A 27,722-nucleotide genomic window follows, 5' to 3' on the forward strand; every position below is an offset into this window, starting at 1 on the left:
GAGCTATTCAGTATTTTGTTAAGATCATTCTGTAGGCACTTGGAGTCTTTTTTGTTCAGAGCCTTTACTTAAGGATTGAAATCCTTCTAATGATGGTGAAGTGGTCCCATGATTTAAATTATTTAAATTATTATATGCACATCTTCATGCAACCCAGCAATTAATGTATCTGTATACACACAGATATATATATATATATATATATATATATATATATATCCACATGTATAAAACGTATGCAGTAGATCAAAAATTAGAATTACATTTCATTCAAGGTGATTAATGGGTTTCAACATTTGCTAAGAATATTGTGATTGCTGTTGCCTTCAGTAACTTCCTTTGTATTTTCTTAATAATACCAAATTTTAAATTAAAAAGCAATAGAAGGCAACATAGAAATACCTTATTGTGGTCTAAGTAGGGAAGCCTCTTGCAAGCAGCACATAAACACAGGAGTCATCGGGGCGCCTGGGTGGCTCAGTCAGTTGAGCGTACAGCTTTTGATTTCAGCTCAAGTCATGATCTCCAGGTTTGTGAGATTGAGCACATGTTGGGCTCTGCACTGACAGAGCGGAGCCTGCTTGGGATTCTCTCTCTCCCCGTCTTTCTGCCCCTCCCCCCCCAAGATAAATAAATAAACATTTGAAAACCATAGGAGTCATAAAGATGATCTATAACTTGAACTACATATGAAAGCAAGTTTGACGCTAGGAGAAAACATACAACCAAGTAAAAAGACAAATAGCCAAATTAAGAGAAATATTTGCAATACAATATACTGCTGTTGAATGCTTCTTTATACAAACCTTTTCACAGTGATACAAACTTGAAAATGTATTTGACAGTATTTCATTGACTTGTCAAAAGAATCAGTGCACCGTGTAGGTGTCAGGAATAGTTTCAGTGCTATTTTCATGCTATTGCTTAAAAATCTAAATTCTGTAATAAGTGTTTCGTGTTATGATTCAGCATCATCTCTGAGCTCAAACTACAGTCTCAAAACCACAGGGACAAGAAGTGGCATGGTTCAGGGGAAACTGAAGCCACAGTAAGGCAAAATTAGTCCTTGAATAACTCGAACTTTTTGGTGGTTTCCAATGGAAAAAATGAAAATAATCCCTCCTCACTACTCCGCCCCACGGATAGTTGGGGATACTGAATTGTTCTTTCCCCAGTTGTTAAACCAGGGGATTTCTAAGATTCCTTCCGGGTCTGAAATTCTCTGGTTCTATGACTATCCCTGTTTTATCATTACATCTCATTTTGCCGAAAGAAGGTTAAATCGGTAGTCTCTTATCTTACATCTATCTTTGTGAGAAAGAGTAAAGAAAACCGAATTCAGTTTCTTCATGATTAATGCATTTGTCAAATTCTTTCCAAGTAGCAAATTAATTTATTGTGTTTTTTCATGAATGCAAATTAAAGCTTCACCAACTATTGTGAAACTTAGCAGTCCTTTTTCATAAATTAAATCTAACTGATTTAATGTTAATGAAAGGGACTATATTCAAATACAAATTTTAATAACTTGGGTGGAAAGAAAATCTTAGACTTCATAAGATTTCCTTACATAAAATTCATGTAACTTGAACAGAAAGTCATTAAAAAGTAATTTTCTATATTGAAGCCTGTATTAATTACCTTGTATAAAACTCTGAAAAGTTCTTTAATAAATGTCTGGTCCTATGTGTCCTCCAGAAGGAGAATTGTATATTGATTAGTTAATTATCCCAAACCAAGGGCCCCAAATTCAGTTTCTGATGATCACTGTCTTACCTTTTTCCTTGTTTGAATTTCTCATCAAAAGCAGAAGTAAAAAAGTTGTGTGTGTGTTTTGTTTTGTTTTGTTTTTCGTTTTTAGAATAAGGGAGTATTTTGCTTCTGTTCATATGGATAATACAGAGTACCAGTATAAATTTAGTACAATATTTTGCAATTTGTTGGTTCTTTGGACTTAATCTATAACTTGATACAGATATGTTTGTGTTTGTGTGTGTGTGTGTGTGTGTGTGTGGAAAGCATCTGTACTGGTAGGATCAGATTTTAAGAATGATTTTAGAAATATGGCCTGTAAGCTTGATTCTTTCATAATTATAAACAATGTCTAAATTCACTTCAATAGGATTTTAAGAAGCAAAGGCATCACCAAACTTACTAAATCATTGTATTCTTCTTTAACATAACTATCCTGGGAGCCCCATTTGGTAGAATACTTACCAGAATAACATGAGAGAATCAAAATCAGTATTTTCCTTTGCATTTATATCATAACTGCATTTGTGTTTGATTTTCGCTCACTTCACCAAGGAGAAATTTCAGCTTTTGAATTGACTAAATAAACTATAGGGGCTAATTCATACTCACATTTTTAAAAAGGAAAAGTTTGTTAATGCTAAGTTTGATTACATATATTTTGTACCGGGATTTAGGAATTTTGTGTGAAATAGTAAAAGTACCTTTTTTTATATTAAAGTTTGCGACATTTACTAAATTCAAAAGGCAGTGTCAGATTAGACTTAATGTTCACTAATTCTAGGGCTAGTCATTTACATTGAGATAGGGAAATCTAAAATGTAAAACTTTGACACATTCTGTCTGATTTTTATGTCACACTGAAGTGATAAGAATCGATAGAACACTGAGATTAAAGCTGAAATACATCCAAAATCTTTCTGGCTCCTCATCTAGGAACCAGAGAAGTACCAAGCAGGAAGGAGCCCATGCCTGAGTAGGTCAGACCATCCATCGTTTTACCCAGCTTGCGCTAGCCATCGTGATTGGGTTTTACTTTAAGAGGAAATGAACTCATGGAGAAGCATCATCGGCTTCCTGTGATGAACACATGTAATATTTTCACCCACTTCTTAAGTATATCTTGGCGGCCTTCACATCTTTCAAAATGTCAGCAGTGATTAGACTACATTATGGGATAATTAATATGAACTTTTATCTCAAAGCTAATTTTGAGTAATACGAGAACAAAACGCATGTCAATATGTTAAAGATGGAAAGTTGCACAGACTGCTTTTGTATATAAAAATACATTTTTTCTCTTTTCAAATGTCAGTCTAATATAAATGTTTGAGGAAGGTTAAATAACCTGTAAAGGAGTATCTTGTGAAGTTTGTGGTATTTTCTAAAATCCTTTCATAGAATACGGGATAGAGCCTTTCGTATTAAAATATTGGTCATTTTCAGAAGTTAAGGAAATATCTCCTCATGTATCTGGATCCAGGGGATGTGACTGTGGTTAATTAACTATGTCCATTTCACACTTTCATACCAGTGCTCCATATTTTTAAATTATCTTCAAATGCAGGGCTCCTGGGTGGCTCAGTCAGTTGAGTGTCTGACTCTTGATTTCAGCTCCGGTCATGATCTCAGGATCGTGGGATCAAGCCCTACTCAGCCTCTGCACTGAGTATGCAGCCCATTTAAGGTTCTCTCTCTCTCAGGGTTCCTGAGTGGCTCAGTCAGTTTAGCATCCAATTTCGACTCAGGTCACGATCTCACATCTGGTGAGTTCAAGCCCCGTCTTGGGCTCTCTGTTGTCAGCACAGAGCTTGCTTCAGATCCTCTGTCCCCTTCTCCCTTCTCACTCTCTGCCTCTCTCCAGCTTGTTCTCTCCCTCTCTCTGTCTCTGTCTCTCTCAAAATAAATAAATAAGCTTTAAAAAAACAGATTCTCCCTCTCTCTCCCTCTGCCTCCTCCCTTACTCCCGTGCATGCTCTCTAAATAAATACATAAATAAATAAATAAATAACTTCAGGTGGCATCCTGTGCCATTTACTTCTTCTAAACCAGCCTTTTCCCAAAGTAGTTAAAATAACTAAATAATCTACTTCATCCCAGATTAGTTCTTAGAACTACTCTGGAGCCCTGAATCTGGCCCTGTGCTGAGTCAGCTTGGGATTCTCTCTGTCCCTCTCTCTCTAGGCCCCTCCCCCACTTGTGTGTGCTCTCTTGCTCTCTCTCAAAATAAATAAATAAACATTTTTAAAAGATAGTCTTCTACAAAAAAATAATAAAAATTGTAAAAGCAGGGGGGATTTAATGTACTTAATCAGTTATAAATAAGTCATTTATAGTTGGCCTTTCAAAATCTCCTTTACATTGTTTATGGACAAGTCATGAATACCATTGTAAATGAAAACTATAACCTGCGTTCTCCAACTTTAATAAGTGGGGGTTCAGAGTAAGGAATATAAAACCAAATCTGATTATGCATGTGTGTGTGTATATATATATATATATATACATATATATATATATATATATATATATTCTGCACGTGTGTGTGAATATCTTTAAAATTTTTATTATTAAAATATAGTTGGCATACAATGTTGTATTAGTTTCACGTGGACAACATAGTGATTTGATGATTCTAGATATTAGTGCTCACCACAATAGGTGTGTTTACCATTTGTCACCGTACACCATTGTTACAGTAATGTTTATTACATTCTCTATGCTCTATTTTTCATCCTTGTGTCTTCCAGTTGTTTTATAACTGGAAAATTGTACCTCTTAATCCCCTTCATCTATTTTACCTCTCCCCACCATTCCCTCCCCCTCTGGAAACCACCGGTTTGTTCTCTGTCTTTATGAGTCTGTTTCTGGTATTGTTTGTTTGTTTGTTTGTTTGTTTGTTTTGGTTTTTTAGATTCCACATGAAGTGAAACCATATGGAATTTTTCTTTCTCTGTCTGACTTATTTCACTTAATGTATTACCACTGTCTAGGTCCATCCATGTTGTCACAAGTGGCAAGATCTCATTCTTTTTCTATGGCTCAGTAATTTTCCACTATATTCCAATAGTCCAGTATATATATTCATATCATCTTTATCCATTTTTTTATCAATGAATACTTACATTGTTTCCATATCTTGAATATTGTAAATAACACTGCAATAAACATAGGGGTGCATATATATTTTTAGATTAGTGTTTTACTTTCCTTTGGGTAAATAATCCCAGAATTGTGATTGCTGGAGCATATGATATTTCTATTTTTAATTTTTTGAGGAACCTCCATACTGTTTTCCATACTAGCTGCACCAACTTACATTCCTACCAATAGTGCACAAGGATCCCCTTTTCTCCACATCCTCACCAACATTTGTTGTTTCTTGTCCTTTTGATATTAGTGCTATGATTGGTGTGAGGTGATATCTCATTGTGGTTTTGATTTGCATTTCCCTGATGATGAGTGATATTGAGTGTCTTTTCATGTGTCTGTTGGCCATCTTCTTTGGAAAAATGCCTGTTCGTGTCCTTTGCCCATTTTTATTCAGATTATTTGTTTTTGTTGTTTTGTTTTGTTTTGTTTTGTTTCGTTTGATTTTGTTTGGTTGGTTTTTGTTTGTTTGTTTGGTGTTGAATTGTGTGACTTCTTTATGTATTTTGGGTATTACCCCATATCAGATATAACATTTGCAAACATCTCTCATTCAGTAGGTTACCTTTTTGTTTTGTTGATGGTTTCCTTTGCTGGGCAAAACCTTTTCATTTTGGTGTAGTCCCAATATTTTTTTTCTTTTGTTCCCCTTACCTGAGGAAACATAGCCATAAATATGTTACTAAGGCCAATGACCAAGAGATTACTGCCCGTATTTTCTTTTAGGATTTTAATGGTTTCAAGTCTCAACATTTAGATGTCTAATCCATTTTTAGTTTATTTTTTTGTATGATGTAAGAAAGTGGTCCACTTTCATTTTTCGCATGTAGCTATCCAGTTTTCCCAGCACCATTAATTAAAGAGACTGTCTTTTCCCATTGTATATTCTTGCCTCCTTTGTCATAGATTAATTGGCCATATATGCATGGGTTTATTTCTGGGCTCTCTATCCTGTTCCATTCATCTATGTGTCTTGAAATAGATATACTTTTTAAAACCTCATAGTACCATACTTCTGCTATACTTTAATACTTTCTTAGATTTAATTCCGCTAAAATGTAAGTTTCTTTTCTTTATTAAAAATCTTTTTTTCCCTCTAATTATGGGAACTCATCAACCACTGGGCTGAAAGTCAGCAGCAGCTGGATGGTGAACTGGCCCCTTGCCCAGACCTCAGAGTAAGACTAATTTGAAAATCCTTTACAGAATGCAGCCCAGAGTCTGCTGCTCAGAAGATCCTGCTCTAATCAACCATTGATCATAAGAGATTTCCTTTATTGACCTGAAAGCAAGTTTCTTCATCTTCCTGCCAGCTAAGGCACTTACTGAAAGTAGGGAGATATAATCCAAAGTGAATATGCCTAATAAAGAAGGCAAAGCCTTCCATCTCTTCTCACAAATGACATTCCGATTCTGTTGCTAGTGGGCCTTCTTCAATGACATGTATGAATAAGAATTTCTGTCTCCATCCATCTCTTAACCCATTTCACTGCCACCCCGTGAAGAACCTGTGGTTAGCAGATATCCCTTCTACAAATACACTTGGCAAGTCACTTAGGAAACTGTAGTCAGGGATTGTGGAACAATATATGGGAATTCTCTCCGTGTCTGCAGATACCTCGGAATGAATGCAGGGAAATGTTTATCCCTCTGGATACATCATCAGAAAGTTCCAGATCATTCTCAAGTCAGCTCCCTCTATGATTTACCTGCCTGTAGAGTTTGAAAGGTTCCCACTAGTGCTGACTCTTTGTGACACTTCTCAATTTACAGTAGCTCAGAGGACACTTTGATTGTTTCCAAAGGCAAAGTGGGACAAAATGACACTTTTTTCACTCAGAAGGGTCAGCATTTATGGGACATGCTCAGTCAGATTCTCAAAATTGCTTCAGAGAATGAAGATTTCTTTTATACTAACTTCTGATAGATTAAAGGAGGTCATTTAAACAAACTACTTCCCCAAAGTCCCTGTTTTGAATTGCTGGAGAGAATGTGCACTATCTGGGGTCTTGGATCACTTGGCAAGCACCAGAGGAGTGGTTTGGAGTCTGTTTTGGGAAGTACACTGTCCAACTACATTGCCTTTTCCTTCAGCAAAAGAGATTTATCAAGGATCAATTTGGCTGCGACACATCTGTTTTTGTTAAAATGCCTTTGGCCATTAAGTTATCTGTAATAACTTTTGGTAAGGTCTGAGCAATTTATAATAATATTAATGGAAAAATCATGATTCTATATAGCATTTTTTCTCTTCCGTTTTATCTAAATGGCTAGAAGTGGAGATTTGCATAATTTTATCTAGTTTTTTCCCTCCCATTTCTGCAATGATCTGAGAGTTTTGTATAGAAGGCATTAAATTGATGCTGTGAACTTAGAGGAGTAGAAACATCACCTTGGACAATACTAAACTTCATATGTTTTTGGTTGATAGCTTGTCTTTTAATACTCATTGTGGTATATATGTGTTATGTGATATTTTAAATTTGAGTCTATCTACTGTACTCTCATGTATTCTTATATAAATGCTACGGAAAGCAGCGTGATTCACAACACCCCCAACACTGTTTAACCTTGATTGACAATTATAATCTAGTTTCTTATAAATAGGTATCTGAGCTCAAAAAAAAAAAAAAAAGATTTGTGTTTTTGTGTTGACTCTGACTTTGCACGGATCTCCAGAGAGAGAGAGATCAGAACATGAAAGGTAAACTGATTTTTCCTTTTGGGAAGTGGTTCATTCAAGACCTGAAAGAAGCTTTGGATAGGACTTCCATAGTTGATTTAAAAATACTCAGTGTCTCCAAAGACATTCAGGGAGAAAGGAATTGCTGATGCTTTGCTGCCAAGCAAGTGTGGTAGCTGTTTCAATTTTTCATCAATACTGTACCCACAGCCACAGATATTAAAGCCCGTTTATAGACAGTGTTGACCAAGGTACTGAGCAAGATGCTCACTAGTGTGGCTCTCACTGTTTGGGCATAAGCACGTCAGGCCTTAAGGGGAGCAAGGTGGCACCATGCGGGACACTCTCCACTGGGCCACCTTCTCAGACAAGAGATTATTTATAGTTACACTGGTGCCGCAGTGGTCCCTCCCTGCCCTGCATTTTACCCATGCTCCACTCACTGTCTTCTTTGCAACTAACCATAAGGATTGGAGAAACCTAAAGAGGCCAGCCTATACTTCTGACTGCCTTTAAGGTAAAACAACACCGAGACTTCTGATCAGAATTCACTTCCTTAGCAGCACAGAGCACCGCGAGACATCCTTTAATCCTCATTCAAGTCCTATTTATTGATTACCTATTTTAGACGACGCATTGGGATATAAAGATGCATAAAAACATAGCTCTTATATTCAAGGTGCTCCCAGTCTTGGACGTAGGCAGGGTTAAAATACAAAATTGTATTATAACATAAAGGGTTAAAAAACTAAATTTAAAATGAAATCTGTTCGGTTGCCCAGAGATTTCTGGGCAGGTTAATCCCACCTGATCTTGGACACTGCCATTCTCCTGACCTCCCTGATATGAAACTTAGAGCCAGTTCCTTGATTAGTGTTATTGGCATCATAGAAGCCACACCCATTGGTCAGTACAAACCATACCTGCCAGTACTGGTGAGGTTCTCACTCTGGTAGAAGTGTGTCCACTCCCTCAAAGGTCCTTAACCAGCCAGAACAGATGCACGTTTCCGGCAAGGAAGTCCTTGGACCCATCCAGTCCCCTGACTTCACAGTGATGCTCGTGGTATCCTACTCTGCTGCCACTCAAGAACACGTACGACAGAGGGGGCTCTCAGTGGTGTCTGGGTCCTTGCTGTTGGCCCACTCAAGAAAGGCAGCTGCAGTCATAAATTTGTAGAGCCTGAGTGACCTTAGGAACCACCTACTCCAACTTCCTTCCAAGAGAAACCTCTCAAGGGACATTCTGAATTTCAGATCAAGAAAGGCTTGGAAGCCACAAACTCAGCTGGCTTATCGTTGTCATGGAAGTTTTTGGCTATTTGTTGCAAACAGAAACAGCATCCACAGGTTATAACTAGTCTCTGACTAGTTTTCTTACAGAGTCTGTGGACAGTCTCTGTCCTGCCTTCCTCTTACCTCTCCGGATATACTGTCTTCTCATGGGCTCCTCTCCTCCATTGCCAGTGCTCTCCTCTCGGTCCCCCCTCCTTCTTATCCCGTTCTTTCTACCAAGGGCAGACTTATCCACCCCGGTGGCAGGGATCTGCACCTCCCTCCCTGGGGAATAGTACTTGCGAATGGCATTGGGGCAGAGTGTCATGGGCTTTCCTACCCTCTTGTCTCCCACCTGCCACCTAGATGTCAATGCTCAAGGCAACCATGGAAACCCCTGACTGAAGATGGCAGAATCCCCATCAGCCTTGGTCCCTGAGTAACTACATAGAGCAGATGCTGCATTCACTACCTCCTCCTTCCCCCACATGTGTCCTGACACCTCAGGATTGGATTTTACATAGTGAGAAATGAACTTTCGTGTTCACCCGCTGATATTTGAGGCTTTATTGTAACAGCTGTTACCTATACTAACAAAGTCTTAAGATGCCATCCGTGTAAAAACCCTGGGTATCTCAGGGCTAGACTTTATTCCTGAGCTTCCCACCTGCATTTCTAGCTAGATATCTCCACTATGGTGTCCCACGGGTCATCCAATCTCAGTATGTCTAGAACTGAACAAATTGGCCACCACCTTCCTTGGATATACTGTTCCTCCTTCATATACCAGTGAGTAGAATTGGTATGCACTTGGCCACTCAAGTATGCACTGGCCACGCTCTCTCTCAAGCCAGAAAGCTGGGAGTTGTTCTAGATCCCTCCCTATTTTCATCTCCCATATTAGTCTCTCCTAAAACATCTGTCCTGTTCATTCTTTATCTCTCTCTCTACTGCCATTTTCCTGTCTGGTTTCAATAATCATAGCCTTGTCCCCAACTCCCATCCGTCTGTGCTACCGCGAGGGGTGTCTCTTTGAAGTAACGATCTGGCTATGCCTCTCCACGCCTTAAAATCATTTCAAGGCTTTTTATGTCTTGCAGATTAAACATCTGTTTCCAAGTTTGGTACCTAGGGCTGTCTCACGGACCCCCTTATGCTTCCCACTCCCTTCTTTCTCACTAGTCTCCCTTTTGAACCTGCGGTACACTCGTAGCAAATGTCCTGAAGTTGCAAATGCCCTTGCTCTCCATGCTGGTGAAGTTCTAGTTCCCTCCAGCCAGAATACGCCACACTGCTCATGCCTGTGCTCTTCTTGTGAGTAGTTCTTTCTTGTCTTTCAAACCTCAGCTCAGAAACCACCTCCCCTGGGAATCTGTGATCTCCACCCCCCACCCCGCCCCCAGGAAGTCTCCTCTTGACTTTTTTCCCTTAGTGCCTTGGGCCTACTTCATAGAATTTGTCTCGGTGTGATTATTAGCAAATGTGGGAGCTCTTGCATGGTTGCCGAGCTTGATGCTGTTTGATAATGACTCTTTGACAACAACCACCCTCAACCACACTAGCTGTAATATACCCTCAACACATGTTTATTGATTTAACCTGTGTTGTCGTCCACTCCTATCTACATAAATGGGTAAAACAATGCACATCATGTGCTGAGGGCAATGCCTGGCATAGAGTAAGCATTCAGTCAATGTTAACAGAATAGGGTTTTTTTTTATTATTATTTTTATTACCATCAGCATTAATTAAAGCCTTTGATCTTAACTGATTTCACACCCCTAGCAATTTTTGAATTGGGTTTTTTTCCCCCCATTTGGTTCAAAATCATTACTCATTTATACTAAAGTAGAAAATTCCTTCTAATGGTATAAACTGAGTAGAATTCAAGTCAAAGAATTGGGAGGCTTGGTCTCAGGTCCCACTACTACCACTAACCGTGTAAGCCTGAACTAGTCACTTCATCGCTCTGTGCCTCATTTGGGCCATTGGGGAAGCATAGATAAAAAGAAGTTTCTGGGACATCTGGGTGGCTCAGTTGGCTAAGCATCCAACTCTTGATTTTGGCCCAGGGCATGATGTCATGTGAGATCAAGCTGTGCATCTGGCTCTACACTGACAGTGCAGAACCTGCTTGGGATTCTCTCTCTTTCTCTTTCCCTCTGCCCCTCCTCGGTTCATGTACTTGCTCTCTCTCTCTCTCTCTCTCTCAAAATAAATAAACATTTTTTTAAACAAAGAGCTTCTGGACACACTTCAGCAGAATAGTCTTGAGAAACAACCTAGATACTCAATGTAAAAGCATTTATTAACTCTAAAAAGTAGGGAGGGGGCGCCTGGGTGGCGCAGTCGGTTAAGCGTCCGACCTCAGCCAGGTCACGATCTCGCGGTCCGTGAGTTCGAGCCCCGCGTTGGGCTCTGGGCTGATGGCTCAGAGCCTGGAGCCTGTTTCCGATTCTGTGTCTCCCTCTCTCTCTGCCCCTCCCCCGTTCATGCTCTGTCTCTCTCTGTCCCAAAAATAAATAAACGTTGAAAAAAAAATTTAAAAAAAAATAAATAAATAAAAATAAAAAGTAGGGAGAAGTTCATTGTTAGTAGTATGTCCAATAATACAAGCAATATTAATGTAAACAATGCTTTCACTATTCAGTGTTGTCATTCCTCTATTTTGCCATTATCATTTTCAATTGTTATCATATTCTCTGATGAATGGGCCACACATATAAGTCATCTCTACATCTATGAGCAAATTCTCAATTTTATTTTCCAAGGTATCAGAATAATTCTGGTTTGAGGACTAAACATAGTACCACCTCACTGTCAATGTTGTTCTATACTGATGCTATCTGTGAGTCTTTGAGTCCACCTTTCCATCAAATTTTGTTCTTTATTTGGCATTCCACACGGTAAACATACTAGTTGTTGAATGAATGAATGAATGAGTGAGTGAATGCTATTAATGGATAGAGGCAAAGCCTTTTTTTTTTAATATTTATTTATTTATTTATTTTGAGAGAGAGCAAACATGAATGAAGGAGGGGCAGAGAAAGAAGGAGAGAGAGCATCCCAAACCATGAAATCATGACCTGAGTCCAAATCAAGTCAAATGCCCAACCGGCTGAGCCACCCAGACACCCCAACAAAGTCTTGGCTTCCCAGTGTTTTGTCAACTGCTTCCTAGTTGACTTCAAACTTCTCACTTGATGACGATGATGATGATGATGATGATTGACATTTTTGAGATCTTATGTGTCAGGCACTTTCCTAAGCCCTTCACATTTAACCTTTGCAATAACTCAGTCAAAAAAAAAAATACATGAGTTTGATCCCCTATAATGGAAGCTCCATGGAATATAGAATCTTTTATGTATTTTCTGTCTCATCAATTGCTAAATTCTTAGAGACTCAGAGCATTGCCTGGCATATAGTAGGCACTCAAGAAATTATAGTTGAATGAAGTGATTTGCTCTTCAAACACTTTCTTGATACTTTGGAGTTTTTGTACATTTGCAATTTGATTGTGATTTCTTACTAGTAGTAGTAGTAGCTGATTTACTATTGAAATTATTAACTATCTTTTTATAACACTTTATAAAGTATTTTCACATATAATCTCATTTAATTTAAAGCAAACAATGACATTTTACTACTAGAAACGCTAAAATCCAATGTCTCTCCCTAGTGGAAAATAAAATATTGCCATTATTACAAAACTGCCATAGTTTGATTTTTCCAGTGATCAGTAAGCACTTTAATTAATTCGAAGATGATTGGGGCTTAAAATTAAGAATTATCGTATATCAGATTTTTTTTAATTGAAGGAAGAAATTGCTAGAAAATATTTCCCCAGTTGGCTCAGGATGAGGGAATTCTCAGTTGGAAAGTACTTAACATTACTTAGCAATGTGGAAGGGTAGCTGCAAGGCTGATGCTTATAATGTTTGTGCCTCTAAAAAAAAAAATCACAAAATATTTTAAATTAATTAATAAGATTTTTACTAGGTAATTAAAATTTGAACTGATAGGATCTAAAAGAAGCTTTACTTGTTGAGAAGCATGAGGATTTGCATTACACAATGACTTGAGACAATAACGTCCATGATTTACTCAGCATACTCTTACCAATCAGAAAACAGTCCATAAACAATTTAGGGAATGCTTGGCAATGTTCTAGAAGGTGGCATCTGTGGTGTTAGCAGTAGGATTACATTTCGTAAAACTTGTACCATGTGTCTTTAAGTGAAATTTGACAACATTATGATGTGCTAAAGGCCAAACAAAATCGTATAACCAGAATGTAGTTAACAATTTGTCTTTAAGTATTGGCATCTCTAGTTGCCATTGGTTTTTAGTAGGTGAAGGGAAACATTTCTTTAAACTCTTCAGACAAATATGACTAGTCCATTTGTCATTCCAATGTTTTCAGTACTTGAAGTGTTTCAATTTTGGTTCAACAGTGTAACCTTTGGAGTTTTGCCTAATAATGACTTCAGTTGCACTGGCCTTCCAACAGATCAATTAAAGTGGAAATGCATATTTTCTAATTATGCATCCAGCCCCACTTGCATCTTGGCAAGGGTGGCCACGCCGAATGTTAAATGAAGTCTGCACAATAGCTAGCGTCAATGCAACATCAAAGTTTCCCAAAGTCACTTTCTTAATCATGTGAAGAATAGCCAAGACTCTGATCAGTAGCATGTAGCTGTATACAATCAGAGGGAAAACATTTAAACATCCCAGCATGGTATTTCCATTTAAATCTGATTACAGTGAAATAAAACTGTAGCCATTAAAGGTTTAGAAGAACTACAAATACAAGCCGTAAAAGAAGACAGATAGTAAATGAGGTAGTAAAACATTTCAGCAGGGCAAACAGTTTACAGCACTCATTTAGGTCATCCCGAAGCAGACTGTGCAATTCACTGCAGACCTTGCACCATTCCCTGAGCTCCACTTAAACCTGCAATTAACCTTTCACGCCTAATGAAGCTGTTTTCCTGGAAAATTAAAATATATAGTGGTGCCTGCTTTTACACAGACTTGGGAGGAGAACATTTCAAAATGAATGACTTTTCTGAGGCTTTGTTCAAATGTAAAATGGAAGTGCTATGTTTGTGTATAAAGTGAGAATGTTCTTTCCAAGGCAATTTCACTTGATGTGCAGTAGTTTATTACTGTACTTATTAATTGTTCTGCATAATTGTAAAAAAAACACACATCAGTAATTTTATGATTAGATTGTTACTGCTGGAGTCTACTAATACCATTTCCCTTCCATTAGGAAAAACTAGAGTTTTACTAAAGACAACTCGATTCCTGCCTGATGTTTCTCCTTGGTGGTTTTCACTGCAAATTTAGTGGTTTGAAAAGATATATTTACCATTTAAATATTTAGCTGTTAGTCATTTGTATTGCTTTCTTTGTAGGGCATGTCTGCACGTGTTTATTGAGAGCCTTAATTCTTAATTATAGAAAAAAAAAGTCGTTGTTATTGTTTTTCTCTGAGAGTCCGAGGAAAGGTCTGATTTGGGTATATCTTCTGTTTATTTACCAAATATCTGTGGTAGCTCTTGGCATCCAAATCAGTAACTACTAACTTGTGCCCCTGTTCTGAGGGAAATCTACATGGCCCCAAAGGAGTCTGCCTCCTTCATAGCTTGCCCTGCCCTGTCATCCAGAGCAGCCACGGGTGATGTTCCACGTTAGCAGGAGCTAGTTTGAAAAACCACAAGGCCATAGCAAACAGGACAGGAAACAGAAGATGGTACCTTCTTTCTTATGAGGTTTATAATTCATATTTAAATAATCTAAATGTCATAGTGTCTGGTGTTTAAGAACTCAAAGTGCAAAAAGGTAAAGTTTATAATAAATATTTAAACCCCAGCATTTTTATTGAGTCTATGGGCATATTTTGATGTAAATTCTGCTAGCCTGCAGTGTCTGTGCATCATCTTGACATGGTAAATGAAATTCCTTTAGACCACCAGTCTAAAATAATGAATTGTTCCCCCAGTTAATTGTATTGCTTTGATAACAAGGAACTGTGCTAGGTCTAGAGAACACAATAAGTGGATTTCATCAGATGATTTGTGTGACGTTTTGAAAAATGATCTTCTGGAGTGACCTGATTTTAATGGAACGCAAACCGCAGGCAGCGTGTGCCACTGCATCGCATCCCACTGCAGGAAGGGCTTCCTCCTATGGCACCGGGAGCAAGAGGGCATCACCAGAAAACCTCTCCCTGGGTGGGGGGGGGGGAAAATTCCCAGGGGAATCTAAACGGGAGAAAGTGTTTGCCTCGAAGGGCAACATGGATAACTTATTTTTAAGTTGTTGTTTTATTGATGCTCGTTAAAAAAAAAAAAAATTCAGGAAAGATCTCAAGCTACCTTTTTGTCTCTTCATCACCAGCGTGAAAACAAGCCAAGACCAACCAAATAGCAAGTGAGGCTATTTACTCAGAACTCGCTACAGGAAGGGAGTCAGTCATCCACCATTGCTCGCTTGCATTTTGGCAGACCCTTAAAAATAGGCAAATGGGAACCTTTTATGGTGGAAAAAAGAGAAGGCTTCAAGCGCGCCCTGATGGGAAGCAATGGGCACCGGAAAGCCCGAGGCAGGTTAACTGGAAACGGATGTGCTATGTGATTGGTTAGAGGTGCATAGTTGCCTTTTTCTGATTGGTCCTTATTTGGAAGCAGGGACAAAAATTAGGGAAGTTGTCAGTTATTAATCAAGTTGGGTAGGTGGGGCCCGTTGTTATAGGGGTAGTTGTTTGACTTCCTAGATTGTTACTAGACATAGGGGTCTGACTTGCCATCACATGGAGGGCTGGCTTCCTAGCCCGGTTGTTGCAGATAAGGGTGTGCTTGCATGAGCAGGTTGCTGCAGTTTGAGGGCCAGAGTTCTGTTTTTATCTTACGGTCTGGCCATTGTCTATTTATATGTTCAGTCTCTCACCAGCATGTACATGTTACATGCGGGGAGGAGTCATATTGTTTTTGTTGTTGTCTTTAAAGAGCTACTGAAAACTTTTTTTTTTTTTTTTTGTAATCAATTAAGACGCCCTACAGGTGCGCCTGGGTGGCTCAGCCGGTTAAGTGTCGGACTTCTCAGGTCATGATCTCACGGTCCGTGGGTTCGAGCCCTGCATCAGACTCTGTGCTGATAGCTCAGAACCTGGAGCCTGCTTCAGATTCTGTGTCTCCCTCTCTCTCTCAAAAATAAACATTAAAAAAAATTCCCTACAATAAAGTGTAGTGAAGGGCAATGATAGAACTTTATCTTCTTTTAAAGCATCTTCCACACACTAGAAACCTCTGGAACAGTTTACTCTTGTGTCCAGGGCCTCTTGTAGGTTGACTGAGGATGTAGCAATTTCTGGGTGGTTGTTGTTATTTTAGAGTTCTCCATATATTAAAATATGCAGAAATGCAAAATCAGTAATAAACACCTATCCCCAATAATTCGACACTTAAACATATATGCATGCAGTTATTATGATTATTATGCTGTTCAGAATTAAATTACAGTATTATAAAAAAGAATAACTCATGGTGTGCCACAGCTGTGTAGTCCTGTAAAGGACTCAAGCTTACATCTAAACGAAAACATCGTTTGGCCCATCAGGAGGATGAGAGCTGGGCGGTGGCCCTCAGAGTGTCCTCTGTGAGCACATGTGGTGGACGCTCAAACGTCACTGCCTCCAGGAGTCCAAGGTTTCTTGCACCCACATTGACATTTATGCAGGATCTGTAAATGCAGTTGATTGTTCCATTTTCATAGGAAAGAACAAAAATTTGTCAAATTAAAAATAAGCATGATTTGCAATTTTATTTGTAACTTAAGGACTGAAACATGGCTTATGATTTATTATTTCCAGCTGAATGTGTTTCCAAGCTTACAAATCATTAGCAAACCCAGGATATTTATGAGAGACACTACTTTAATTAGGCTTTGGACTGCAAATACCCTGAAATACAAAGGTACAGTGACAGTTTCGGATTAGCATAGAATTTCCTGTTTTGGCAACTCACACTGTTTACTTCTCTCCTGGAATGTATCTTCTGTAAGGAAGCAACATTTGCAGCCACGTGTAAATGGAAAAGTATTGTTTTTCAGGGCTCTTTTGGACTGGGTCATGCAGTGGTTTAATGAATAACACGATTTCGTATTGAGATGCTGTGATCATTGAAATTAGTGTAAGTGGTCTCCGTCTACATTAAAGGAGACATACATTCTTTGTCATATTTGGCTGTCTCTGGGTAAGATGGTGCCAGGAATGAAATAACAGAAGGTTGTGAATTATGACCGAAGTGTGCCAAGAGATCTGCAGAAACTTCAGGTCTGCCTGAACCGAACTTTCAGTTAGCACAACACTGCTCCGTGATTCTTTTTTTATTTTTTTTTTTAATTTTTTTTTCAACGTTTATTTATTTTTAGGACAGAGAGAGACAGAGCATGAACGGGGGAGGGGCAGAGAGAGAGGGAGACACAGAATCGGAAACAGGCTCCAGGCTCTGAGCCATCAGCCCAGAGCCTGACGCGGGGCTCGAACTCACGGACCGCGAGATCGTGACCTGGCTGAAGTCGGACGCTTAACCGACTGCCACCCAGGCGCCCCACCGTGATTCTTTTTTTTTTTTTTAACTTTTTTTTTTCAACGTTTATTTATTTTTGGGACAGAGAGAGACAGAGCATGAACGGGGGAGGGGCAGAGAGAGAGGGAGACACAGAATCGGAAGCAGGCTCCAGGCTCTGAGCTGTCAGCCCAGAGCCTGACGCGGGGCTCGAACTCACAGACCGCGAGATCGTGACCTGGCTGAAGTCGGACACTTAACCGACTGCCACCCAGGCGCCCCACCGTGATTCTTTTTTTAAAAGAAAACGTGTGCTTCAGCTTCCTCTCCTGAAGAAATAACAAAATAACTATTTCCTACAGCAGAATGAGTGGTTAAAACGTCTTTGCTGGCCACTTCAGAAGTCCATCTGTGTTCTTCCAAGGTCAAGAAAGCGATTTTTATTTAAACTTTGAACCTTTGAACTTGCATTACCTCTAAGAAATTTGAGTAATTGTTTATTATCCTGAAAGAGCAGGTTCTTTAACAGCAACCCTGAAAAACTAAATATCTGAGATTGTCAGCCTAGCCCGTGATTACTGTAACTTTTTAGTCCCTTCCCTCCCCAGCACCATTAATTTCTCCTTCTCTACAAATACCTTCTCTTCTGTTTTCGAAAGTACCTAAAACTCTTTTTTCCCTTTAAAAAATATATGCAGGGGCGCCTGGGTGACTCGGTCAGTTGAGCATCCGACTCTTGATTTTGGCTCAGGTCATGATCTCACAGTTCATGAGATCGAGCCCCACATCAGGCTCCATGCTGACAGTGTGGAGCCTGCTTGGGATTCTCTCTCCCTCCCTCCCTGTGTCTCTCTCTCTCTCTTCTCCTCCCCCACCTGCATGCATGCTCTCTCTCTCAAAATAAATAAACATTTAAAAATATATATGTACTCAGATAATTCTATGTAGTCACACAGATTTCATCTGACCTGTTGCTTCCCCTGTGCACCAGTTCTCTTATTGCCAAATGGCTTGAGCATGGGACTCTTCCATGCACTGCCACATTTCCTCTCACCCCATTCCCCGCTTAACTTGTGGACTCCCTTCCTCAGTTAGGTATGGACATGACTCAAAGATCATCAAAATCTTCTTTGAGGAAATTGAATGGTCTCCACGTCCAGCCTCACTGCTGGCCCGTTAGGTCCCTCTGCAGACTCCTTGAACCCTGTCCTCCTTTGACTTCTACAATACTGTCCTAGGCTAGTGGACCCTCCCCTTACAGTGTCTGTTCCCCTTGGCATTTCTTTCCGTTCATAAGCCTCTGGAGTTCTACCCTTGCCAGGTCAGAGTTGAGGCTTACCTAGAATAGATTGACCCACAAGGAGTAAAACAATTCAGTGACATCTTACATAGCTTAAGATCCAAAGTGAGGCCTTTCTCTAAGAGCATCACATAGAGGAGATGTCTGTGAGGGCTCAGGGTTTGGTTCAGCTCTACTCAGTGTCAGGGCTTCAAGACCCTGGAGACAGGAAAATGAACCAAAAGTCCTTTAGTGACCTCTTTAAAACAAGCAGCCTGTTCTCTTGGTTTAATATGGTGACATGGCACATTTTGTTTTACTCAAGAATTATATGGGACTCAACAGAAACTAAAATGATTCATGCGTAGCTATGATAAACCAGGGTATCTGGTGGAGCCATTGCTTTTACAAGTTTAGACGGCATTTACTATCCATCAACATATTACCAAATGTTCTCCTCAATCAGGAGACTAAATGATGTCACAAAACAGAATTCTTTCAATTACCTGTGATAGCTAGAGACTTACTTTTGTGTTAATAGTCTGCTGATCATACTCAAGATTGTTTTCTTATGTGTACAAAATATCAAGTTGTCTCTTCCATGTCTGCTTGTGCATAACATAACTCTGCCTGGGTGCTTTCTTCTTAAAAGCACTTGAAAAAAAAGAGAGTGAATGACAGGCCACAGATCTGGAGAAAATATTTGCAAAACACGTATATGATGAATTGCTGCTATCTAAAATATAAATGAAATCTTAAAACTCAACAATAGGAAAACAAAAAGCTCAATTAAAACTGGGCAAAAGATCTGAACAGATACCTCACCAAAAAAATACGCATCTGACAAATAAGCATATGAAAAAAACGCTTAACAGCATATGTTTTTACAGAATTGAAAATTAAAACAACCATGAGATACAGTTACACCTATTAGAATGGCCAAAATCCCAAACACCAACAACACCAAATGCTGACAGAGATGTAGTAGAATAAGAACTCTCATTCATTGGTGGTGGGAATACAAAATGGCAGAGCCGCTTTGGAAAACAGGAAGTTTCTTTCAAAGCTACAAGCCAGACTTACCATGTGATCCAATGATCATGCTCCTAGGTATTTATGAATTGTTAACTTACTTCTACATAAAAAAATTGCACATAGGTATTTATGGCTGCTTTATTTATATTTGCCAAAAATCGGAAGAAGTCAAGATGTCCTTCATCTTGGGTAAACAAACTGTGGTACATCCATACAATGTATGGATGAATGAATATTATTCAGTGATAAAAAAAAAAATGAGCCATTGAACCAGAAAAGATATGATTGAAACTATATGATACCCCAGAAAAGGCAAAACGATAGAGACATTTAAAAAAGGTTAGTGATTACCAGAGGCTCAGGGGAAAGAGAGAGATAAACTGGTAAAGCACAGGGGATTTTTTGGGTAGTGAAATTATTCTGTATGATACTGAAATGGGGAATACATGACATTATGCATTTGTCAATCCCCATAGAATGTAAAATACAAAAAGCGAATCCTAATGTAAACTATGGACTGGTTGATAGTCATGTATCAATAGTGGCTCAATTTTTCTTTAAACCTAAAACTGCTCAAAATTAAAAAAAAAATCTTAGCACAATGGTTTTTATTCTATACACACAAAAACAACAGTAACACTGAAAATTCTTCATACATCTAATACAAACTTGTGTTCAGACACGGGAACTAAGGTGTGGAGTTACATCCATGGCTGCTTGTGATATTTTTGTCACATACTGAATTTAATTATCCAAAGTCAAAGTCAGTTAACTTTGTTAGATCCTTGTTCTTCTTCATGTGTGAAGTTCATGTGTCTAAGTTGAAGAACATTTTAAGTGAAGGGCACGGTACGTAATAACTTCCAATAAACAGCTAAATATTTGATGACTAAATATAAAACAATGAAAATAGGGTGCTAAGACACCACTGTCACTATCCCGGAAAGGTCTAGCCACGTAGTTGACTGATTTTCACCTTTTCTTCCAGGCCTCGCAATTGCCAGTGCCCTAATAGATATTTCACAACAGAAGCCTTCCGACAGTAAAGACAAGACTTCAGGAGTCCGAAATCGAAAACACCACCTCTCAACACGTCAAGGAACTTGTGTCTGAGAAACAGAAACGACTCCTGGATATTCCGACATGTTTGATTTTGTAAATGACTTCCATTCAGGCTGGTCTATGGCCTCAGTTTTTATGGAGGCAAACCTGTGTATAGTTCCAGAGCTCAAGTACACTTCCCTCCAAATGGGCGATGACTCAAGTGGCCAGAGAATGTCCGTGACTTTTATGAAAGTAACAGTACTGAGGGGCGACAAAGTCAGTTTTTACGACTCTCCTAGGCTTATCATAGATAACATTTAAATACTCCAGAAAAAGATGTATATTGTTTCTTAATGCAGATGGAAAATATGTGATTCCTATAAACCGAACTGTTTATATCCTAGGACTTTAAAGAAAGACATTTTATAATGCCTGAGTGATGAGAATTGTACAATTTTTGCCTCATAAGCAAACTTAAATCACTTCTATATGAACAGGAAATGAACAAATCGCAATGGCTTTAAATGCTGTTTTATCTCACTGTAAATGTAAAAGCAAGATTTTGATTTAGCGGGATGTAGGTAATGTATTTAAGTATTCCACATGACCATATCATGTCCGAACTCAGTTTGAGAATGGGACAGTTTCCCACCTAACTGGAACACAGACCAAAATGAGACCATTTGGATGGATGGTAAATGCAACTTCACAGGAGGTTTTATTAGAATTCCAAGTGAAAAGGACATTCCTGTCATCCACGCCAACTGCCTCACTCATTATCAGAGCTGATAGAGCATGGAAAAGCCTGTCCAGCAATCAATTTTTTCCCTCCTGCCAAAAACCCTGTAATACCAAACCTGAAGAGAGCTGAAATAGTTATTTTACAGTGTGCAAGCTTCAGCTCTGGTATGGTAATTTTTTTTAATTGCTTAGGAGTCATTGGATCAGACCTAAATGATTCATCTGCATTTTTGTAAGAATGGATCAGCTTTGGTTGGCCTTCCTCTCCTAGCTGCTCGATTTTATCTACCTTTTACAAATGTTATGGAAGTATTTTAGAGGTGACCCCTCCAAAGTTTTCACATGACCCAGGGTCCTTCTTGCCAACTATTCACTTAGACTACAAGTAGGGACAAGCATTTGTTGGCAAGCATCTACAGTATTCTTATTTCTAACATAAACACATTGGTGTCATGAGAGCAAGTTTCTAGTTTAAAAAATAAGTTCATCAATGCCCACATTTAGCATATTCTTCATGATTCAAACATGTGAGTTATGGCAGAAAGCAAAAATGGTATAGAACAGCCTTCACACTGGAACATAGATTTATTTGTGTCCTAATTTTGACTATAGTTCACTAGAACTCAGTAGCATTAACCAGACCTTGTTTGGAATTAACAGTTTCTTAACTGTAGTCAGGGTGACTACAGGATATGTGTAGAAAGCAGTGACAGAGAGACCCAAAGCTGCTTTATACAACATAGTTTTGTTCAATATGAAAGCCATTTACACATAATTGATGTTTAGTACTATATATGTACTTTTCATGTTCTTTGGATTTCTGGAAGGTAATGACACTTTACTGTTTACAGCTAATGCATAGTTACTTGCATGCTGTGGTTGTACAGTAGCGGAATATGACCCTATTGTGATATTCAATGTTTATTTCATAATTCCATTATACATAGTCAGCTTAATTTGATGAGGATCGAATGTAATATATAACAGGAATGACCATACAATAGGTAGTTGCATCGTATATAAGATTGCTAGGTTGCATCTAACCATGCCTATCACTGTTTTGATAATTAGACATTTATGAATTATAGTATATATTCTTTATGTTGGCATGATAATTTTGCTATTTTCTATGCGTTAAAAATAAGAGTAATTCTTAGAGTAATTTTATCTATAGCCTGTGGGTTTTTTTGGGAGAGGGGTGGCAGTGAAGCTGGTTGTTTTTGCCTCCCTGTGATATTTTATCTCTCAAAAAAAAAAAAAAAAAAAGGCAAGGAAAGTTTGTAAACGTCTCCTAGAAAAAAGATCAAGTAATTTTATTAGCTTCTTTTTGGACCCTTTAAATGTTGCTTTTTCTCCTGGAAAAATAAATTGACAAAACTGGTGACTACAAAAATATAATCATTTAAAAATAAAATGCCCGATTTGTTTAATTCTCTAACAGTCGTATGAGAGAAAGCTTATGTAACAAAACACAAAAACATATATAAAATCTATTTCAGCTGTCCATTTAGAGAGGCCAAGCAAACAGTGTTACAAAGAAAGAATTGCCAAGCTGTATCCACCTCCAATCCCACTGGGTTCCTAAAACTTGAAAATTTGAATTTTAGAGAGTTACGGGACATCATGCAATGTGAAGTTAAAGTCATACTATATCTTTCTGGGCCAAATATTGCTACCTCCGTGACTACGTTTACAATATCTTCTCAACGTATCAAAGCTTTTTACCGGCAGCAAAATTCTTCACCCTCAGGTAAAGTGGATTGAAAAGACCTTAGGGATTATCACTTTGTATTTGTGTCACAATTTTTTTGTCCCCACATCCCAAACACTTTACATTTACATGCTACTTTTTTTTTTAACTTTTTAAAATCAATTCACAAGTATATGCAGATACTCTTCTAGAAGTTTATACTTAAATAATTGATTCTCTTCAAAACTTTATCTTAATGGAATTTGGTACCTTTCCATTTAGAATAACTTTGAAGGGTCCTTTAGATTTTAAGATTTCTTATTCTTCCAAGTAGGAAAAAGGTTTTGTTAAATAGAACAGCATTTTTAAAATTGACCTGGGGACGATATTTGGACAACCAGAGAATTCTTGTTTAAAGGGATGCATGTGCTTACAGATAGACGTAATAAATTTTAAGAGGATTGGGTTTTCTTAATTGCTTTTAAATGGAAATTTGTTTTAGTAATACACGGAGAAGGAAAGAGTATGCCACATACTATTGTGTTATGTTCAGTAGGAAGACTTCCAATAGGACATATTTCTGTGTGGAATCAATACTTGCTGTGCTTCCCAATATCTCATGGGGGGGGGGGGAGGGAAGTTCTGTCATATAGAAGTGACTGTACAGCTGGTGTCCTGTTGCAGTCATTTAGAGTATAGACTGGCAGACAGGCCCAAGAACAGATGCTGGCATCAGCTTTGAGCTGTGTCGTGCTGGGCAAGTTTTGCTCTTCGGAAGCCTCAGACATTCCATCTATGAGGGAAGGTGGTGCCCACCTTGCCGACCCATTGTGAGCCCAGAAGGTAATAGGCATCAAACTCCCACAGCAGGCCCTCCACGCTGAGTAGCTGGGATGGGCCATCATGGGGCCACCAGGCCACTGGTTTTCAACCATTTTATGAATCCATCTATTAATTTTTCATCCATCTTTTTACCATAACTGAAAGTCAAGTAGGGTTTTGCAGGTGAAAGTTGCATAAAAATCTTGAGCAAGTTCCTATATTTCGAAGATATAGAGATTTCCAAAAAAAGCTACTTTGATATTTGAATCATTAGAGGCTTTGGCTCTTCCAAAATATATATAGCTTTAATAGAGCATTTAGACAGGAACATTCATTGTCACTTTCACATTCAAATTAAGCAGGAAGAAACCAATCCTTACGTTTGGTTGGCATACATCGTACCTCTTTTTATCACTAAACATAAAACTATGATTTGAAGAGTGTTTTATATAAAAGGTTTGGAAGAATGAAAACGGATCAGATGAACTAATTCTCCCTCATACACTTAAGGAAAAATCCACTTCCAAAGCCCATTTGTCATGTTACTAGAGTGACTTTGGAACTCACTTGATCATAAGAACTACCCGGGTTCGTACAGATTCCTACTTTTGCCTCAAGAGATCAAGACTCAGAAGGACTGGATTAGACCCTGGAGATTCATATGCTTAATAAGCACCTCAGTGATTCTTACCATTAGGCAAATTAGGAAAACACTGCACTGGGCCAAAGAGTTGCCTTTATCTACAGTTAGAAGAATTTCTTTAAATAACGAAGTTATCACTCTAGTTCAAAATGCTTTCAATAATTTTCCAGGGAATACAAGCCATCTGGTTGGTGTTACAGCAGTGTTTTCAGTATAGTGTACATTTAACAGTGTAGTTTTATCAAATTTTTAAAATTAAGACTTATAACCATATCAGCATATATGTATACACATGTGCATGCCAATGTTAAAACAGATTGTGTAAAAGTTCAAACCTGCTTTAAAAAGTCAACATTTTATGCTGCAGTGTGCTATTATTAATCAAGAGTTTAATTACTGAAATAAAAACACTGGATCTTCCAACCCCCACTGCTAACTACGGTTTTGTTATTTTTATTTTTACCCTTCCAAAATCACAACAGGTAAAAGCTCTCAACACCTGAAAATGCCCCTCTGTCATCTAAGACTTGGTGATAAAATTTGTGTTATTGAATTCCCCATTCCAAATACATTTTTCTCTCTTTCCCCTCTTCTCCTGATTTTCATTGACCTTTTCTACACGTCGTCTTTGAATGGCATGCGGAACACTTTGAATGTTGCTGAGAACGGGAACAAAACCCACAAGAGGGTGAGAGCGAGTGGCCAGAGTTCCAGCTATGACTGTGGGTCTCCGCCCTGGCCATGTGCTCTGTGTTTACAAAAATCATTCTTACTTACAGTAACCATCCTGGTTCTGAAACTGGTACAGCTGTGGCCTAGCTCAGCAGTGTTCTAAGAAATATGCTTGCTCTTTGGCAGGCTTTGGGTTTCGTCCCCATGTTGCCATCTGGGTCCTCACTTTACATTAGGGCCACTTCCTTGCTGGACCGCAGTCCGGAGTTACTGAGAAGAGGCTGCCAACAAGGATCTCTCTCCGCAGCAGCCACAGTTGGACCCAGGGTCTGTGACCCCTCTTGGGCTCAGGGTCTTGGGCCCCTCTTGTGCCCTAGAGGATGGAATGGTGGTCTCCTCACAGGCAGCCCTCCATCACACCTCCCAGGAGTCAGGTCAAGGAAGAGGACTGAGAAACATGCCCAACCTGGCTGGCATCTCCCAGAAGCTTTAGAAAAAAAGAGAGAAGCTTTGATATGGGCCGGATGAAGATATGCCCAAAGTGGGTATAACAGAGTGGACCCTGGAGCTTCTTTCTTTTACAACAAAAAGTAGCAGCTTCTCTGAACAGCTGAGCCTTGAGCATGGTCTTCTTCAGCTTTTTTTTTTTTTTTTTTTTTTTGATGGTAAGTCAGTGGCTATCAGGAGACGTGAAGATTTCAGCTCAAAACTGATCTTTCTCTGCCCTGAAGAAGTTTCCTGTAAGAAGTCACCTGTGAGTGGTTGAAGTGAAGGGGCGGGCACCCTTTCAGCAATAACCCAAGCCCTTTCTCCCTCTCCACATCCAATGGACTTCTCTGTTTTTTAGCATTATGGTGTCTGCCATAACCAGGGCAGCCAAGTTTTTGTTGCACTTGACCTTGTCCAGCCCTACAAGTGAAAACAGCAAGTATTACTATTTTGCTTTCCAGATATGAGGCCACGTTATAATTTTGGATAAGCTTTTGTAAACTGCGTCGTGCCCCCACCACCCCCCCCCCCCAACTCCGGTCGCCTTCAGACCTCTGTGCTTCCCGGGGCTCCCATCCTTCCTCGAGGAAATAATTCTGCCTCCTTTAGGATTCGTTGTAGAGCAGTCCTAACTGAACAAGAATGCAAACCTCTCAAAGATCACTGCAGAGACTCTGTCTTCTACTAACCATCAAAAGGTTTCACCAGTCTTATTTTTGGCAGAAGTGAAATTTTCACTCAGGCAAGATAGCTGTTTAAGCATAAGCTTCTTTAAACGGGCTCTGTGTATGGTCAGATAGGAGATCCTGCTCCTGAAAATCCGCCTAGAAAATAGCATTAGTGAGCAAATTCTTGTAACAGTTCTTTGTGCATCTATAGCCCCTGTCGCTGAGAGATATCTTAAATTTTGTGCTTCCCAGTTACGAGTTATCTTAGTCCCATGCGGGGACACATTCGAGTTTTAATGTAAACTCAAATCACTACTCTTTTTTTTTTAACGCCTTGGGCCAGTTGTCTAAACCATTTACAAGTAAACTGGGATAAAACTGTTCACCTACCTCAGCTAGATATTGTGATAGGTTTATGTTGAAATGGAAGTAGATCAGAATTAAATGTGTTCAACTTTTACTATGAAAACGTTCAGGTTAAATTCAGGAAAGTCACAAGCAATGATTTTCCTTTGAAGTCTTTTTGGTAACACTAAATTACATATATGTGCCAAAGTTCCCAAATAACCAAATTGCAATAGAATCCAATGGTATGGTATGTGTTACCTGGTGATTCAGATTTGTGCATCAGGATGTTTGTTTTTTTCTTTTTTTTACAATGTCTCCTATGTATTTCACATATTACCCTCCTCACCTTTAAATGGTAATTCTACAGCAAATACTAACAGATTGTGTTAGACTTTCTGTCCCATCATGACACATTTTTCCTGACCCTTCACTGACTAGTCAGCTCTTTTTCCCCAGAAGTAAACGAACATCTCATACCTGTATCCATGCTTTAAACGTAAATAAATAACCTAAAATAGAGCTTGTGCATCTTTGTTCCCTTGTGACGACACACGCTGACAGCCGTTGTCTTTTCCTTCAGATCAGCTTGTTTGAAATACGATGGCACTTAAAAGGAAGGCCGGCTGGAAGGATACCAATAAAAAGACCAGCTCAGCTTAAAACAATTTGATTTCAACCCAAAATGGACTGCCTCGCAACACAAATAGATAATGCCAAACAGGATATTCTACGTATCAAGACTATTCCCTCCTCCTGTCAGAACCCTGAGTCCATCTGAGGCTTGTTGCCTTGTAGGAATGAAAGATTATGATCTCCCCAACATTTACGTGCAGATGAGCTCTTTGGAAGAGGG

The 27,722-nt window shown here is 38.9% G+C and overlaps 1 protein-coding gene across 1 annotated transcript in view; it reads left to right on the top strand.

The window, feature by feature from the left end:
* ATRNL1 (attractin like 1) overlaps window positions 1–25,128 on the top strand; it is a 782,697-nt gene extending 757,569 nt beyond the window's left edge. The window contains exon 29 of the mRNA XM_043597648.1: window positions 20,741–25,128. Coding sequence (XP_043453583.1) covers window positions 20,741–20,865 — 125 coding nt within the window. The 3' untranslated portion in view covers window positions 20,866–25,128. The remainder of the gene's footprint in view (window positions 1–20,740) is intronic.
* The last annotated feature ends 2,594 nt before the right edge of the window (window positions 25,129–27,722 follow it).

Source organism: Prionailurus bengalensis, chromosome D2, assembly GCF_016509475.1.
Source record: "Prionailurus bengalensis isolate Pbe53 chromosome D2, Fcat_Pben_1.1_paternal_pri, whole genome shotgun sequence".
Lineage (NCBI taxonomy): Eukaryota > Metazoa > Chordata > Mammalia > Carnivora > Felidae > Prionailurus > Prionailurus bengalensis.